Consider the following 17,683-nt stretch of genomic DNA (forward strand, 5'->3'; position numbering starts at 1 on the left):
GTTTCCAATATAAGGACATATGTAAACATGATAGTATAGCCATTTTTTCATACATGAGTATGAATAAAATAATTTTTTAAAAGTATAGTTTGAGCCCTATATGTCTTTTTTCCCTCACATTTCTTCCAAAAGTTTATAAAGAACATAACTTAATTATTCTTTCAACCATATGAGTAGTGAATGTTTCTTGTGGGTATTGGTTTGGGCTGGAGGTTGTCTTCACCTGTTGTTAACTGTTAGGTAGAAAATGAACCCATCTCTGAGCCTAATAGTCCCCATGACAGAAATATCAGGTCTCCAACATGCCCTTGTAGCTTCAGGTTGCTGCCCATCACTCAAGTTGTTCATTTCCTTGTGAGTTACTTGACAGTTTGTCACTCACGAAAGTCAGTTCATAGGCACTGAGCCCCTTTCTCTGTCAGTCACCAGGGCCATCACAGCGCAGGGCTAAGAAGTACCACCCAGGTAAAGAAAGTGCTGGATAAAGGTGTGCAGGAAGGTTCTGTGGGATCACAGAGTAGAGGTGCTTAACATGGGCGAGAACAAAGCCTGCACACAGAAAGCAGCAAGAATTTTATCTGCAGAGCACTATACGCTGTTAGAACCTAATAATGCAATATGGATCCATTAAAATACAAATTCTTGTTATCTAAATCATTAATGTCCATGAAATTTTTTCCAGTGAAATCATATGTGAAACAAGGTCTCTTAGAAATGAAGTGGCCCTATTTTTATTTGCAGGTAGTAAGTCTGTAGAAATTCCAGGAAATATAATAACTGGAGCTACATAATCTTCATTTTCAGTATTTGTACTATTTCATTCTGAAGGGTAGAATGGATAATTCTACAGTCCATCTGGAAATACTAGCACATGATAATTGCTGAAAACTGTAGAAGGTAGTATAAAACTACATGTACAAACTGACTTAAAAGATTCTAAAGATGAAGACTTAAAATTGCACACACACGTGAATGAGATAAAACATAAAGATGGCACTGTAAGTTAATGGAGAAGGACTATCCAGTAAGTGGGATAGGCTTTATTTTGCACTCAGCTAGTGGTAGTATAATTTATTGTAATAAGTTGTTACACCTCATAATAATTCTGTCTTTCTCGCTTTCTGATGCACATAACCTTTGGTCCAGCAGTTCTAGCATTTTTGTTTTTTGAAGTTAGAGTTTTTATTGGGAATAATAAGAATAGCTCCTGTTTTTCCAAGAGGGGTTTGGATTGGGTGGCCACCTGGCCCCTCAATCCAGAGCTAATTACAGACAAGCAGAGCACAGGAATTACTCAGCTGTTTATTGGCTATGAGGTTATTCTGTGGCTTCAAAATGACCAATTGGAATTCAGGCTCTCTAACCCAGTTCCTTGGCATGTAAGGTTTAAAGGAAATGGATTTTATAGAAAAGCTAGTTATTTTGTATGTGAAGTTCCCAGGAACTCAGGAGTTTAGTAAGGAGTAGCTGTATTCCATGTTGTCTGAGTTTATCCTTGGTTCAAAATCCCGGTTCACTGTCCTTATTTTAATTTTTGTCAACGTTGTTAACCCAACACTTGCAGGTCTCTCCCTAGCTAGGTGCCTTATTCATAAGCTAACTAAACTATTTACACTTCCTACCTCTGAAAAAGTAACCCTTACTGCTCTTGGGGAGAAAGGGTAAAGACCAAATCTAGCTGCTTCTAGATCAGAAGGATTGGTGTAGGGAAACAGGAGTCAATGGCTTTTTCCAGAGACTTAATGTAAGGGGTCTGGGCTAGAAGTCATGTTGGGATTTAGCAGTTATGTGTGGACTCTCTTCAGAGGTTCATTCTAGTGGATCTCAATAAAGGGATTTCTAGCCGGGGTCCGAGTGGGTGACCCTGTCAGGTTGATAGCCCAGCCGGTTACTGGGGGATGCCTACTCAGCTGATTCAGGGTACAGTAGGGGATAGAAGAATAGTATATAAAGAACTAAATTAATAGTCTTTTACTTGGGGGACCAGGAATTGATCTTTAGCTAATGTTTGATTTTGGAGAATGGCTGTACAGAGAAAATTCCCCAGCTGCAGTGTTTCCTTGCTATTGGAGACATCACAGCCTCTTCGATCATTGAGACCTCAATTGTGAGCATTAGCAGTTCACACTTAGGCCTTGGGGTGACTCATAATTTTAATCAGCTGAATTACAAGCCATATCAATAATATCTAAAGCCTGCTCAGTGCGGTTTTAAGCTGGTCTGCATGACCCCAGTTCTAAAAATTTATCCTACAAGTGAAATATGCAAAATTTATATATTATGCAAGCATAGTCTTTGAAAATTGGAGCCATCAGAAGATTGGGAACATGTCCACCCTCGGTAGGCTGAAGGTATTCTCTGGTTTTTCAAACTGTACCAGTTATTCCTGCTGTTTCTGGAATAATTGTTAATAACGCTGCTTTCACTCTCACATCTACCTCTAGGAGGAGGTTTGGTTAAACAAATGACTCCATCTGCCCAAGTGAAAAGGGAAGTGCTTCAGGTTCTGAAATGAAATGATCTCCAAAGTGTAATGTTCACTGAAAGAAAGCATGGTTTGACACTGTTCCCATTTTTAAGAAGAAAAAGTAATGTTTTTATTCTGTACCCAGACCCTAAAACAGGAGGAACTGGTAACAGGTCAAAGGCTTCCCGCAGTGAACCCTTTCACTACCAACTCTACTTTCTGATTCTTCAGGAACCAATAACTTTAAAAATAAGCGAGCCCAAGTACTTCACAAAACAAAGGGATGAGGTGGTTGGAAAGAAGGTTGTGACAGGGTTCTTTAAAGATGTAGAACAGCAGGATAAATATTTCAACAAACTGGTTTGTGCGATCATGGGAACTGGCTGGTCCAAACTTTGTAGACCATTTCAGAGGCCTGCATACTCAAGCTCAGACTGTCGTTTTGAGGTAATATTCCTTCTTGGAAACTCAGCTTTGCTCTTAATGACCTTTCAGCTAATTATGGAGGATAATCTTTCACTTCGGGTTAGGGCCAGGGAAGTACTTCATAGCCACACTTGGCTTCATGTTTGAATTACTGGGTACTGTGTTCTAGCCAAGCGGAAAAAAACTAACCACCACACTCCAGCATCTGTATGCATTCCTTAAAGTGTACTTTAATCTCAAGTAAAAGTAACTGTCCTGCTTCCTCCATGGACAACAGTCCTACGTACAACCAAGGACCTTCCTCAGCACACTTCCACGGAAGCCGCAACCCCTTGTCCGAAGGAGACTGGGAACCCCCCGGGTGGTGCCTCCATTTCTCCTTGCTCTCCTGTGACTTAGACACTGTACTGTTCTGTTAATTAAAAGGGGTATGTTCCGTATATCTGTGTATATATGTCCGTATTTGCAGATACGTGTGTATACAGACGTCCCTGAGACCCACAGTCCTTGCCCTGCCAGTCCAGCATTGACTGCTAACCTGCCCCGTGTTCCTGTTGTTCTTGGCAGCACACTGGCTGTGGCTCTGCCCGGTGCAGTAATTCACAGCTTCATTCCTGAGGAATCTGACCCATTAGTTACCCTTCCTGAGTTGGGCTCTGTAGTTTCTGTTAACTTCAGTCATGGGAACTGCCCGATGCCCTGTCGTCCACACACACTTCTCTTGGCACTGTGCCACAGCAGCCCAACTTCCCTGGTAATCAGGACCTATCAGCCCAGCCAGTTCAGTAACCCCTGATGTGATGATTCCAAAATACAGAGCCTAATCCGTCAGGGTGGCAGTCTTAATGCTGCGCTTAGTAGTAGAGGCATCTATTGAAGAATGTGGTGAGGCCAATGGATTTCTTTTTTTCTTTTGATTTTTGTTTTGTAGTGTAGGCTGGCCTTCAACTTACTCTGATCCCGCCTCCACTTCCCAAGTGCTGGGATTATAGGTATGCGCCTCTAGGCTTTGTCTTTTGTAAAGATATTTTATTAGCATACATTTGCAACATAAAGCATTCATTGTAGGGAGTTAGTACATATACTTACCACATCTTAATCATTTTTACTTCCCATACCTATCTTTTCCTCCATCCCTCCATCCCCTTCCCACCGGCAGCGAGTTCCAGGCCAGCCTAAACCACATAGTGAAACCCTAGCCTGGTCCTAGGGAAGCAGGGACACAGCGCGTGGGAGCTACAGATTCCGAGAGCTCTGTCCTGTGAGCAAGGCCCCATCCTAGCCCTCACACCTGCCACACTGTCCTCCTCTCACTGCTGTCCTGAGTGTCCGCCGTCTCTGTCCCTGCGGGGCCATTGTCATTGCTGTTCATGATAGTAATCAGTTGCATATCTCCCAAGTCACAAATTCTAAAGTATGTTTTAATAAAAAATAATACACGGCAAAGTCATGTTCTTTTTAATAAAACCAAAGACTATAAATTAACACGTTTTACAAAAAGCTCAAACAATATTATGTATTCAGAGAAACACCCTTGTTTCAAAGAAAACAAAACCAAACCGCACACCTCAGCGAGGGCGCGGTGGTGACTTCTGACTCTGCAAGCCTGATGCAGTGCATTTTCCCTTGAGATTGTGCTTACCTGGAGCAAGACAGACAGCACAGTTCATTAAGTGCACTGCAATCTCTGCTCAGGTGTCTACCCAAGAGGAACACATGTAACCAGATACCCCTCTGGACCACAGAGCAATGCTACAGCTTTGCACTGAAGCTTATTTTTCTGGGTCTCCATTTATTTTTGTTGCCTTTCAAGCATCTGTATCAACAAGCAGTATCAACAAAGATAACAGAAGAAGCTAGAACCCGTTGATGTCCTCAATACCTGTATCTCATTACCATTTCATTACTGTTATTTCAGTGTGGAACCGCACTGTGACACTTCGTTTTATAGGACATGAGGATTTAGTGTTACTCCCTCAAGTGGCAGAACAAGCTGTTCTTTAATAATGTGCAGGGTGCTTAGAGGGTGAACCCTGCGCAGCTCATTCTGCGCGCGGGATTGTTACAACACACTCTTAAGAGAAGTTTCCTTCAGTCCACTTGGAGAAATGTTGGGTAAGGGTAGCTTAGTGCTTACAGATGCCCTATGATTATTACAGCTGCAACAGTAATAGTTGTAGGTATTGTAATTAATAACTACAAGTTATGATTTATCACCCTTCCTCGAGTTATGTTTTCTCTTTCAGACATTTCCCCCCAAATGGTTACATGAGATGTTTTAAAGATTGCACCTTCATTTCCCTTTGTCTTGCCCAAGGGCCCCTGGGACATTCAGAGATAGCTTTATTAGAAGTGCAGGACAAACTCAATTTCTAAGACTTTCAAAAAGAGAAAATAATTATGGAAAACATTCTCCCATTTTAGTTTTAGAAACTCTTTGACTTTTGTATAAAGAAAAAGCAAAGCGACGACCCCTCCAAGAGTGCAATGCTTGTAACTGGGTTTGCACTGTAAGGAGCATCTGTTCTGAGTCTTCCAGATCCTTTGTCTGTGGTCACAGCACAGCCAGAGGCCAGGGTCCTGACCAAGAGACTCAGAGAGAGCCAGGCAACAATGTCCATGGTCTGGGATGCCATGCGGGGAACAAACACCCATCTTTTCCTCGCCTGTCCTGTGCCCACAGGCCCGGGCCGGGGCTGCTTCACGACAACAGTGGCACCATGAAAGGAAGCAGGGTTCTGTGGGTCAGTAGCCACATGATATGGGCTCCAGTCCATAGTTGTCCTTGATTTGTTTCTGAGGAAAAATCTTTGGCTTTTGCCTAAGCCTGTCAGGGATCAGTGTTGGGCGGCACCCCACCTTCCTCCTCAGCTGGGGTGCTCCTTGGCAGAAAGACCTATTAAAAGACGAATGATGGAGATCGGATGGTACCTTCCCCTTGGTTGAGCTGTTTCCTTATTTGTGACTGTAATAAAACACATGGGCATCTATTACTGAGTGATTTTAGAAGAATGAACTGAAACAATAAGACATGCTGATTAGTAAGGAAGCCATGCAAATGTAAGTTAATTATCACCTGTCCCCCAGTTTTAATCCAATTTTCTGTATTTTTCTCAGGAGACCTTATAAAGTTGCTAAAACATGTACAATGGGGGAATTGATCTAATACAGTAAAACATTAAATTTAATAGCCTGCAATATATCAAAAGGTAGATACAGATACTGATATGGAAAACTGTAACATTATTAAGTGAAATAAGCAGGTAAAGAACTCATGAGAATGAAGGAGTTTTGTTTCTTGGGTTTTTTTCCAGCCAACTTTTTATTAGTACATGTTTGCAATCATCGTGGGGAGCTGGCACAGACACACCGTCACGTCTTTGTCCTTTCTACTTCCCCTCCCCACCTCCCCTCTTCTCCCTCCATTGCTAGGGCCCCTTCCCATGTGGCCAAAGGTAGATGTAGTCCTCATTTGTACTTAACTCGACAGGTGTATTCACTGCGCTGATCTTTTATCATTTCTTGCCTTCTATGAAATTCAGAATTGTATTGCTTTTGTTTATCCAGGGCCTTGAGATGGATAATTAGGTGATTTATTTGGAATTGTCCATTTCTGTCAATGTGTACATCCATAACTATAAACTTCCCTCTTAGCAAAGCTTTCACTGTGTCCCACAGGTTTGGCATGTCGTGCTTCCACTGTCTTTTGATTCTAGGAACTTTTTTATTCCCTGATTCCTTCCCTGATCCACCGGTTATTTAATAATCTTGTTGAATATCCATGTGTTTGTGTCATTTCTGTGGTTTATTTTGCTCTTGTTTTCTACTTCATTCCACTCTGATGTAATCCAGTAGCATGCAGGAGATTATTTCAGTTATTTTATATTTATTTTAGCATGGCTTATGGCCCAAGACAAAGTCTATTTTGAAAAAAGTTTGTGTGGCTGAGAAAAATGTGTATGCTGTTATTGTTGGATGAAACCCTTCTGTAGATATTTGTTCAGTGGTGTGGCTTAAGTCCAATATTTGTTAATTGTTTGTTGGAGTGACCTAATTGAGAATGGAATGTTGATGTCCCCTGCTATGATTATATTAATATCTACCTGACCTTTTACGTCCAGAAAGTTTTGTTTTATGAAGTTTGGTGTGCCGACATTCTGTACCTGGTTATTTAGGATTGTTATCTCTTCCTGTTGAACGCGCTCCCTTTTGTAGTCTGTAGTGGCCAACTTTGTCTCTTCTGACAACTTTTGCGTTGAAAGTTGCTGTGCCTGAGACTAAGAAAGCTACTCCTGCTTGCTTTCAGGTTCTAGTTGCATGGAGTATCATTCCCCATCCTTCTTTTAGTCGATGAACTTCCTTTTCCATGAGATGTGTCTCCTGTGGGCAGTATGTGGTTGCATTTTATTTTTAATTCCAGTCTGACAGTCTGTGTCTTTTGACTGGGGAGTTAAGACTATTAACATTGAGAGTTATGATTATGAGGTGTTTATGGAATCCTCTTGTTGCATTATTTTTCCAGTGCTGATTTATTTTTCTTTTCCTTTTAACTATTCTTTTAGTTAGATGTATACTTTCCTTTGGGCTCTTTGGTGCTGGTGGCCTCCCTGTTTCTGTCTAGGATTTCCTTGAGTATTTTCTGTAGTGCTGGTTTAGTGGTCATGCATTTCTTTAGGATTCCTTTGTTATGGAAAGCCTTTACTATTCTGTGAATTCTGAAGGCAGATTCTGTAGGATCCAGAAATCTTGGCTGACAATTGTTTTTAGGGCTTTCAAAACTTTGCTTCAATTTCTCCTGGCCTTTAAGGTTTGTGCTGAGAAATCCGCTGTAATTCTAATAAGCTCATCTTTATGAGTAACTTGCTGCTTCTCTAATAGTTTTTAATATTCTCTCCTGTCAAATTTCTGGAATTTTGAGTATGGTGTGTTGTGGAAAGGTTCTTTTATGGTCATGGCTGTTTAGGGTTCTGTATGCTGTTGTACTTGAATATTGAATAGTTTCCCTAGATTTGTAAAGTTTTCTGCTATTATTTCAGTGAATAAATTATTTTGTACCTTTTGAGTCATCTTTTAATTTTTCCTTTAATTCTCATGTTAGGGTTTTTTTTTTTTTTGAGTCATTTAACAGCTGTTGGATCCAGCTTTTTAAGGCATGACTGAGTTTATGATCTACTGTATCCACTCTGTCTTTAGTTTCTGACATTCTGTCTCATATTGGCCAAATCTGCTAGTCATGCTTTCTATTGAATTTTTCATATCTTGTTTTTTTTTTTGCTCTTCATAATTAATTTTTTTTTGTACCAGGGATTGAACTTGGGACCCTGAGCTTGCAAGGCAGGCAGGTCTCCATAATTTCTAATTCTCTACCAAATGGTCATCTGTATTTTGTTTTGTTTTGTTGAACTAATTTAGTTTGTTTCTTCTTTAAGCCTGCCTCACAAGTGCAAAGTCCTGAGTTTGATCCATACCAAAAAAAAAAAAGAGAGAGATTCTGAGGTTTCTTTCTTTCTTTTGGGAGGATTGCATGCTGCAGATTGAACCCAAGACCTACCACCACTGAGCTACATCCCCAGGCCTGAGAGTCTCCATTTTGAGGAAATATCTCCATATCAGTAACTTAAAAAAGTAACTAGGAAAAAGATGTTTTGGTTTTGAAAACATCAAGGGTTTTATGGTGCCAAGTCATGTTTGGATGAGTCTGGCTGTTCCCCCAGGGTCCACACATGAAGCCTGCCCCCCAGATGGGGGTACTGGCAGGTGATTTCAGAGTTGGCTTCACTAGAGGCTCTTTGGTGATGGGATGCTGACCTGGGAAGATGCTGGTCTCCCAGAGTACACACTCAGGAAAGCACGTAGTTGAAATCCTGAGCCTGGCTACCTGACTTGGTTGGAAATGTGATTTTTTTTTTCCCCCTGTCTCAAGCATCCTTTTCCCACTACGAGGTCTTCACCAGAGCCAAGCTAATGTCGTTGCTATGCTTTGAACCTCCAATCACAGGAGCTAGATAAACTTCCTTTCTTCATGAACAGCCTGCCTCATTTGTTACAGCAACAGAAATTGACTAATACATGGTATTTATAGATCTTTAGTTAGCATTAGGGATAAATTCTTGGCTAGCAACCTGCTAACTTTCAAACACATCCAAAAAATGTATGAGATGGTAAAGGAGATGCCAACACTCTGCCTTCCCCCGGGAGGTTTACAGAAAGCAGAGCAAATCAACCACCACTGTCCCTGAGCCACATGAAACTAAGCTAAGTTCTCTAGCAAGTGCCCCTGACAACTTAAAGGCATCCAACCCAAGGAATCCATCCATTTTCCTCTGTGACATGTTCTGGCCCCAGTGCCCCCTCCACACAGACCTGGACCAACCCGTACATCTTAAAGGAAAACTGGCAGGTGCTGGGGCCCGAGGATGGGGTCTGAACACCCTGCTTCCCTGTCTGTATATGATGCTAGCTTCAACTGTCTCGTGTTCCAAAAGAACAGACCATTCCCCAGCCCTGCTACTGGCAGCCCATGATTCTTAAGAGTTGTTCTAACTCCACAGAGCTATGTCTGAGATTATCAGCAGGTTATTTCTCAGGACCAGACATCTGAAGACTTATGACTCACCAGCTTCCAACGCAGTATCTTGATCCATTCATCAGCTTCTACTCCTGTCTTCGCACAGAGATAAAACGTCCTGAATGGAAATACTAAGCTGAGAAGACAAGAGAAGGAATGTGAGGTACTCCAGATGAATGCAACACTAATTAGAGTGTCCCAAGGGGAAAACATTGAAAAAGCCTCCAGGTAAGTAATAACTTGAAGAACTGGTGTAGACATCAAACTGTAGCAGTGTCTGGGAAATCATAGGTTCATGTTGCTATAAGCAAGATTTATATTCTCTAATGAGACTTCAAGAAGAAAAGAACATGCACAGGACACTCCTGTCTGAGGCCCGGGTGTTTATTCAGCTGAGCTCTCAAACGATTCAGAACTCGTGCTACAGTTCAGACACTACACAAGACAGAGAAGAATGTTTGAAAGCACTCACTTGAGTTCACTTCCTTGAGGACTAGCCTGCCTTCTGTGGATGCAGGCAGTTAAAACAAGAAAAGAGACAATAAAACTCCTCAGCTACTTGGCACATTTCTGGCCACAGCTCAGCCTCTTCTAGAAGGAAAATGAATTTTCCTATTGGTATGTAAGACTTTTCTTGGTATGCAGTAACTTGTCATCTGACTTCTGATTACAGGTCAAAATTATGCGATAAGTTCAGACCCAGCTCATATCCTGAGCATTTTTCTTGTACTTATAGTTCTGAGGCCAAACACTAACATTCTTTTTTCCTTTCCTGAAAAAAAAAAAATCCCTTAACTAAAACTCTGCAGTTCAGAAGATGTTATGGTTTGTGTTTGAATGCCCCCCCACAAAGCCTCATGATTTTTCAGAGGTGGCTAAATCTAGAGTGTGACTGATTCATGGTGGGGATAGGCCCGAGGGCACTGGGATTAAGGCACGAGTGCTGCCCGCCCTAATAGGTTGCATAAGATCAAAGGGGCAGAAAGGCGCTGTTAGGGCCCTTGTTGATTTTGCTACTGTGTGGGTGCCATGAAGAATTCCTCCTCCGCAACACCTTCCACCATGTGCTACTCTGCCTTGGAGCCAGCTGATTGTGGACTGAATACTCTACAAAGGTGAGCTAAATATATCATTCCCTCTCTAACTTGCTGAGCTCCTGGGGAGACACTTCTCTGTCCATTAACACAGATAAATCTCCCTTTCTTCTTGCTAAGAGAATCCCAGGCAGGAGCAGCTAAGTAGTTTAAGCCACCTTGATTATACTGTCACTGTCCCAGCCACCCTGCTGCTGGGGACGGGCCCGTCACTCAGCTGTGGCCAATGGGACACAGGGGAGGTCCACAGGAGGTTCCAGGAAACACTGGCTGTCTTGACCAGAAGGAACTGAAACATCCCTTACACCTTCGTCATGCCCACGGCCTAACGGGTGCTAAGCTGGAGTCAGAGCAGCAGCCTGGACCTGTGCAGCCAGGAAACGGAGATGCTTCTCCCAGTCGGAAGGTTTTCACAGTGTACTGAAAATGTCTGAGCAAAGCCCTTTAGTGCCATCAGCCAGAAATTGTTGTAATGATATAAACCAGCCAAGACTGGAGTAAAAAATATTATGACTAAAATGAGGAGGGACCCGAAGAAATACAGCTATCCATGAATGGCAGAATGCCTGCCCCATGGCGCAGTGCCCCACCTCTCGGTGTGAGCAAGGTGCTGTGTCACATGCAGCTGAAGCACCACTAGCACGCTGGCCCTGTGAGGCAGTTAACCCCACATCCCTGAGATCCACGCAAGGAGGGACACTAAGACACACAGCTTTAGCCTGAGCCAAAAAAATATATGGGGAGATTTTAAAAACATTTCTTTCACAAAATCAACTTACCAAAAACAGTTTACCCTCTCCTGCGAATAGTCAAATTGGACAGCAGAACATTCTCTTAGGTCTAGGGTCCGAATTGGTTCTGGTGACTGAAAGAGGAAAACAGCAATTATGTCATCCTGAAAGTAAACACACACGTCTATCTGTCACCCGTGCCCTGACAAGTCTTCCCCTGTGTGAAACTGTCACTCTTCCCGTCACTCAGAGGACCGGGACCGCAAAATCTTAGTAAGGGAAGTTACCCACTGGGCTTTCAGGACTCTAAAAACTGGGACATCACACTCACAATTCACAGTAGACAGAGGTGGACCTAACACAGGGGAGGGCATTCTCTTCTCTATTCAAACTTCTATTTTCTCAGATTTTGTGTAAGGGGAGTGAGAAGAAATAAAATACTTTAAGTTGTCATAATAAAATGGGCTAGGAAGTAGATATGTATTTTAAGAAAGGGGCAAATATCTGCAGAGAGATAGTTAATAAAGTGTAGTAAAAGAAGGTTCACTGCTCTAAGCAGAAGGAATGAGGTAGCTTCGAGGGGTACAGTTTAGTCAGCCCAAGAGGCAGCTTCAGGGGTTCACATCTCATCTTAGCAAAGAGGGTCTGCTTATATGAGGAATTAGGAACTCCCATGGCCAGTAATATATTGTTCCAGGTAGACAGAGTACAATCCGATTTTGAAGGCAGAAGTTCCATAGTGGCTTGTATGTCCATCAACCAATGAATAGATAAAGAAAATGTGGCATGTAAAGACGACGGAGTACTATTCAGCAAAAAGGAAGGACAGACTTGAGTCATTTGTAGGAAAACAGATGCTCCCTGAGACCACAATGTTAAGTGAAATAAATCAGATATAGAAGGTTAAATATTGCATGGCTTGTCTTATATGAGAAATCCAAAGTACTAATAAAGAGCAAAATAAATTATAGGTAATAGGAAATAGGGAGATAGTTCTTTTGCACATGGGAAGGAGACCAAGAGATGGAGGGAAGGGAACAAAGGAAGAGAAGGAAAAGTAAAAAGAATTGAGATGCACTCCCACAAAGAATGTAACCACTATATACTCCAAACACAGGATAACCATTTCTTTTTAATTTACAAAAGCAGACGTTCCTTTCATCCAGAGAGCTGATTTTTAAAGTGCAAATGTATGATCACATTCCTCACCATCTGGTCTTTGAAGTATTTCAGTTCATTTCTGTGCAAAGTGAACCATCTTGTTTTCCAGGTCTGAGAAAAAAATTAAAACACGTTCTGAATACAAGAACATAATACTGAACTTGACAATTTACTTTTGTTTTAAAAGTACCTAAAAGATTAGACAAAATAAGTCAGAAAATACTCTTTTTCAAATTTCAAGATATCGGGCCAGGGATTAAAATGATTCTATACATTCACTTTATAATGGTGGCAGAAACACCATTAATTAGCTCACTTAAAAAAATTAAAAGATACAGCCCAACATAAACATTCAAGATGATTTAAAACAAATTATTGTAATTTCTATTTTGTTGGCTTTATAATAAAAATAGCTATCACTTCTTTTTTTCCCCCATTGAGTTTACTGGTACATTTTAGGTATACAGTACAGTTACTTTCATTATTGGGACCTTGTACGTCTACATGACAGGTCTTGGTTCTCATTTTTTAAATAGCTATCACTTCTGAGCACCTAATGGGATCTACATATTCTCCTTGGAAATATATATATTTTTCTTGGAAGTGCATTTATAGTTTATTTATATTTACATATATTATAGCCAGTCCTCATATAACAATACCAAATACTATTTTTGTCTTGCAAATACATCCAAGCACACTATCTTCCCACCCTTGCTGAAGACCCCACAGTGCGTGACACAAACCGTGTTGCCCATGGTGGCCTTCTCAGTACCAACAGAGCCTGACCTATCCAGTGGGCAGCATCCCCGGTTAGGAGGAGTGACAGGGCCCCCAAAGTTAAATGTGCCGTGAATGTGAGCACTCCTGTACCTGTCCCTATCCCTGTCCTTGTCCCTGTCCTGGAGTAGGAGGAACTGGAATAAGTAGGAGGACTCGAGGGCGGTGAGCACTCTAGTCCTGGCACAGCAAGCTGGGGACCCCAGGAAATGTCCATGGTCCATGGAAATGAAACAGGAGCTGTAGGGACAGCCACATGGGGCAGGGGCCACGGCTGGGCATGCTGGGTTTCAAAATCCCACAGCGTATTTTCCTCAGCATCAGAAAAACTTATCTTGTCAGCATCGGGCTGACCTGTAAACTAAACAATCCTGACCTCTTAGTCTAAAAAGCAGAGACACAGGTGTGATGGCTCACCCCTGTAATCCTAGCACTCAGGAGGCTGAGGCAGGAGGATCGCTGAGTTTGAATGTGAGCACTCCTGTACCTGTCCCTATCCCTGTCCTTGTCCCTGTCCTGGAGTAGGAGGAACTGGAATAAGTAGGAGGACTCGAGGGCGGTGAGCACTCTAGTCCTGGCACAGCAAGCTGGGGACCCCAGGAAATGTCCATGGTCCATGGAAATGAAACAGGAGCTGTAGGGACAGCCACATGGGGCAGGGGCCACGGCTGGGCATGCTGGGTTTCAAAATCCCACAGCGTATTTTCCTCAGCATCAGAAAAACTTATCTTGTCAGCATCGGGCTGACCTGTAAACTAAACAATCCTGACCTCTTAGTCTAAAAAGCAGAGACACAGGTGTGATGGCTCACCCCTGTAATCCTAGCACTCAGGAGGCTGAGGCAGGAGGATCGCTGTGAGTTCAAGACCAGACTGGGCTACATAGTGAGTTCCAGGTCAGTCTCAACTACATAGTGAGACCCTGTCTCAAAAAAAGAAAAAAAAAAAAGGCAGAAAGGACAGGACAGACAGCTCCCAAGTGGACTCATTGCCTTCAGCATCAGCCTTCCCTAATGGGTCCTAGCTTTCTTACTGCTGTAGGAAACTCTGCAGAGCTCTGCCCAAGAACTGGTCAGAAGCCTCCCAGGGTGCTGACTAATCATCACAAAATCAACTCATTCTTAAGTGGGTCAAAATGAGTTGGCAGCAATGCTTTTACCAAAAATACAGGCAACCCGAGACCGGGAGCTGCTTCTCTGGCTGTGGGGAAACGCACACTGCTTACCTTGACCAGGCCGCCCTGCTTGGTGAGGTAGCCTTCCTTGGTGCCCAGCTGCAAGAGAAAGAAGCCCATGAGCCCAGCATGGTCACAGTGTGACATCTGCCTGTCAGTTCTCATCCTCCTTTAAAAGGGACAGCAAGGTGGCCTCCTTCGTTCCAGGGTCAGCTCCATTCCTCACCTGGCACTGGAATCGCCTAAGGCCAGGAGTGCTGTCCTCAGGGTCCTCCGCTGTCCCTCTACACCGATGGCCACGATGGAAGGGCTCCCTACTGACCTCAGCGAGCAGTGTGCCGACAGCCGACCATACCAGCCCTCTAAAGTCTGTTGTGAAAGTGCTGTGTGCAATCGGCTGTGGGTGTCGCTGGACAGGTGCAATGCACATGGCACACACGTCCTGGCTAGCACATCTCAGCCTCACGTCCACACCCCTGTGTCCTGGACCCACAAGTGGAGAGTGTTTGGAAAAAGCCATTCTAGGGCCAGGGATTTAGCTCAGTGGTGCCGCTGCATGCTTTGCAAGCGTAAAGATGCAAGTTCAATCCCCAGTACCCCACCAAAAAGTATCTAAACAGCTGTTCTGAGCATGTGCAGATGTCCTCTTGTCATCGCGCCTTAACACAGTCCAGACACGAGTGACACCACCCTGACAGAGCACTGGTGTCACACATAACCTTGAGAGGGAAGGTGGCACAGGCTCGGTGCCATTGTACACAGGGGCCAGGGCATCTGAGGTTTGGTTTTGCCGAGGCCTGAGACCCGTTCCCCGCAGATACCAATGGTGCTGTGTGCTTGGAAAAATGCATTAAGGAAACAGAAAGGGTCCCTTCACCTCAGGGCTTCACAGGGCTGCACTGGGCAATATGCTCTGCATATTTTCAGAGGAATCCTCAGAAGCAGCAGCCCCTGCCCTTCCTTGCACAAACCATCGCTCAGAATGTGAATTCCACAGAACGGAGCCTGGGGGTGCACATTCACCCACACCTCATGCGGCCAAGGGGACTCGAGGGCAATGACCACTTTCTCTAACTTCACCATCACTGCACAGCACCACACACCCAGCGCCACGGACACGCAGCAGGCTGAGGCTGCGTGACGAGAGGGCCACATGCGACAAGGAACCCAAGCTGTGTATAAGATCCTAGATTTCTGGAGAGACCAAATTCCAAGTAGGATGCTTCATTCTGATATGATGTCATAATATGCCTTATATTGGTAAGAAAAAATGAATAAAAACTGGGAAATGACTCTGGTGATGTTAGGGTTCTTGTTAGGGGAGTTTCCAGAGTATTTCTTCCTGAGGTGAAGGCTCCCTGCCAGTTAAAAGAGGAACAGCCACCACCACGCAGAGAACTCAGCAGGAAGTGGCACAGACATCCACACAGAGCTCAGGGCATGAATATCAGGACCCTCCCAGGTATCCTGTCAAGAAGGTGACTAATACCACAGATAACTTAGTTTATTCTGATACTGAAGGACTTGAATGAACTGAGTAGAGTTTAAGTATCATATAACGTCAATGGCAAAATTATCACGTAGGGTTGCTGAGGTTAATGTCTATAGAGAGACAATTATTCCAGGCAATTTGTTATAGAAAAGCCATGGTAGAATTATTCACTGGGGTCAAGTTAAGGAGAGAGGCCCTTACCTTCCGACTCCTAGCCAACAATACAGACTAAGATTAGGGTTAGGGTTAGTGCATTTTGTGTGGTTCTGGTGCCTGGAAAGTTACGAGAAGAAAGAGCTGAGAACACTCATTTTATCCAGGATCTCAGGATGTAAGAAATGAAATAATTATATACAGATTAATCTTCTAAATAACATATGATCGGTAACAGAAAAGATGTTGGAAAGAGCCCAGTTTGGAAATCGCCTTTCCTGGCTGCCCGCTGCCTTCGACATGGCCAAAAGCCATCAGGAGTGGGAGGTAAAGCAGGCACCGATTTGAAAGGGGTCATCTGCATGGCCAACACCTGGGACGGTGATGGAGGCTGGCAGGCTCTGCCCACAGGAGTGGCAGCGCAGGGACGAGGTGGGAGGTGGCTGTGCTCAAGGAAACGGCCCGCAGCTGGTGTGGGCTGAGCTGGGAGCAGGGTCAGGCAGAGGACGTGAAGCGGGAGCAGTGACTGGAGCTGCTCACGTTCAGGGGGTCCGAGAGCACGTGAGAGATGGAGTGATGGGGTCATGAGCCGCACTGACATGGGAAGGGGAAACCAGAAGGAGCCCTGTGGCCCTGGATTAAGATGGGGATGTTGGTGTGAACCAGGGAGGGGTGGACAGAGCAACAGGCGGACAGATCCATAAATCCGTCGATAGATGAATGATAGCCAGGCATCACACAGGCATATATATTGGTACCTATGCAGCCCCACGGAGATCTTCCCTGACCGTTCTGACTGGGTAGGACAGTGACATCATCCCTGTAAAAATAAGCATGCAGTGCTCAGGTGCTGGTGTCTAAAGTGTCACTTTGTGGAAAAACAGCAAGGTTTCTTGGAGAAACAGATGATTCCAGAAGTGGGCACAGGAAAGCACAAGAAATCCACACAAGAAATCCACACAAGAAATCCACCAGAAAGTAAGGATGTTTGGAAACATTCAGAGCACCTAGGGCCACGGCAGCCACATCGAAAGGGCCCACCCCCTCTGCCTGGCCAAGTTTGTGAAACTTTGAAGAATCAAATTAAATAATGATAGTCATGATTATAGCCTATCAATACAAAAATAAAACAGTGGGTATGTGCTGGTGATAAAAAGCTTTTCCTTCCTGTAGATGACAACAAATACACATAATGGACTGCGAGAATCGGAGGCTTTGTTTACAACAATCATGGGAAGGACCACCATGGTGAAGAGACCGCTGTAAACACCAACAGCAGCGGACATGATTCAGGGAGGAGCAGGACCCGTGTGTGATCTCCACTAGCTTCCCCAAAACTTAATACAGAGGGCCTGAGACCCGCAGCGGAGAAAGCCGGCACCAAACACGCCGCCTGGGACAAACAGAGGCCGGGCCAGGCCTGGGGAGACAGAGGCACAGGGTCTCTCCTGTGCCGTCCCGACCACAGTGCTAGGTCCGTTCAGGGTTTGCTGCGGGATGAGCCCCAGCTGAGGGTCAGGCCGCTACAGGATGGCCTTTGACTTTAGAAGGGCGGGTCAGAGTCAGGAGAAACCAAGTCAAGCGCTTCAGAGGCAGCGCGTGGAAGTGGGCTCCGTGGCCGAAGGGCGGGCTTCCTGC

At 44.1% G+C, this 17,683-nt stretch overlaps 1 protein-coding gene across 1 annotated transcript in view; it reads right to left on the reverse strand.

Annotated features, from left to right (window-relative positions):
- Positions 1–4,051: 4,051 nt before the first annotated feature.
- The window catches only part of Dapp1 (dual adaptor of phosphotyrosine and 3-phosphoinositides 1), a 39,088-nt gene continuing 25,456 nt past the window's right edge, over positions 4,052–17,683 (reverse strand). The window contains exons 6-10 of the mRNA XM_010603503.3: positions 14,452–14,499; positions 12,496–12,558; positions 11,335–11,420; positions 9,510–9,597; positions 4,052–5,858 (exon numbers count right to left, since the gene is read on the reverse strand). Coding sequence (XP_010601805.1) covers positions 5,793–5,858; positions 9,510–9,597; positions 11,335–11,420; positions 12,496–12,558; positions 14,452–14,499 — 351 coding nt within the window. The 3' untranslated portion in view covers positions 4,052–5,792. The remainder of the gene's footprint in view (positions 5,859–9,509; positions 9,598–11,334; positions 11,421–12,495; positions 12,559–14,451; positions 14,500–17,683) is intronic.

Source organism: Fukomys damarensis, unplaced genomic scaffold, assembly GCF_012274545.1.
Source record: "Fukomys damarensis isolate Sample0158 unplaced genomic scaffold, DMR_v1.0_HiC HiC_scaffold_25, whole genome shotgun sequence".
Taxonomy (NCBI): Eukaryota; Metazoa; Chordata; class Mammalia; order Rodentia; family Bathyergidae; genus Fukomys; species Fukomys damarensis.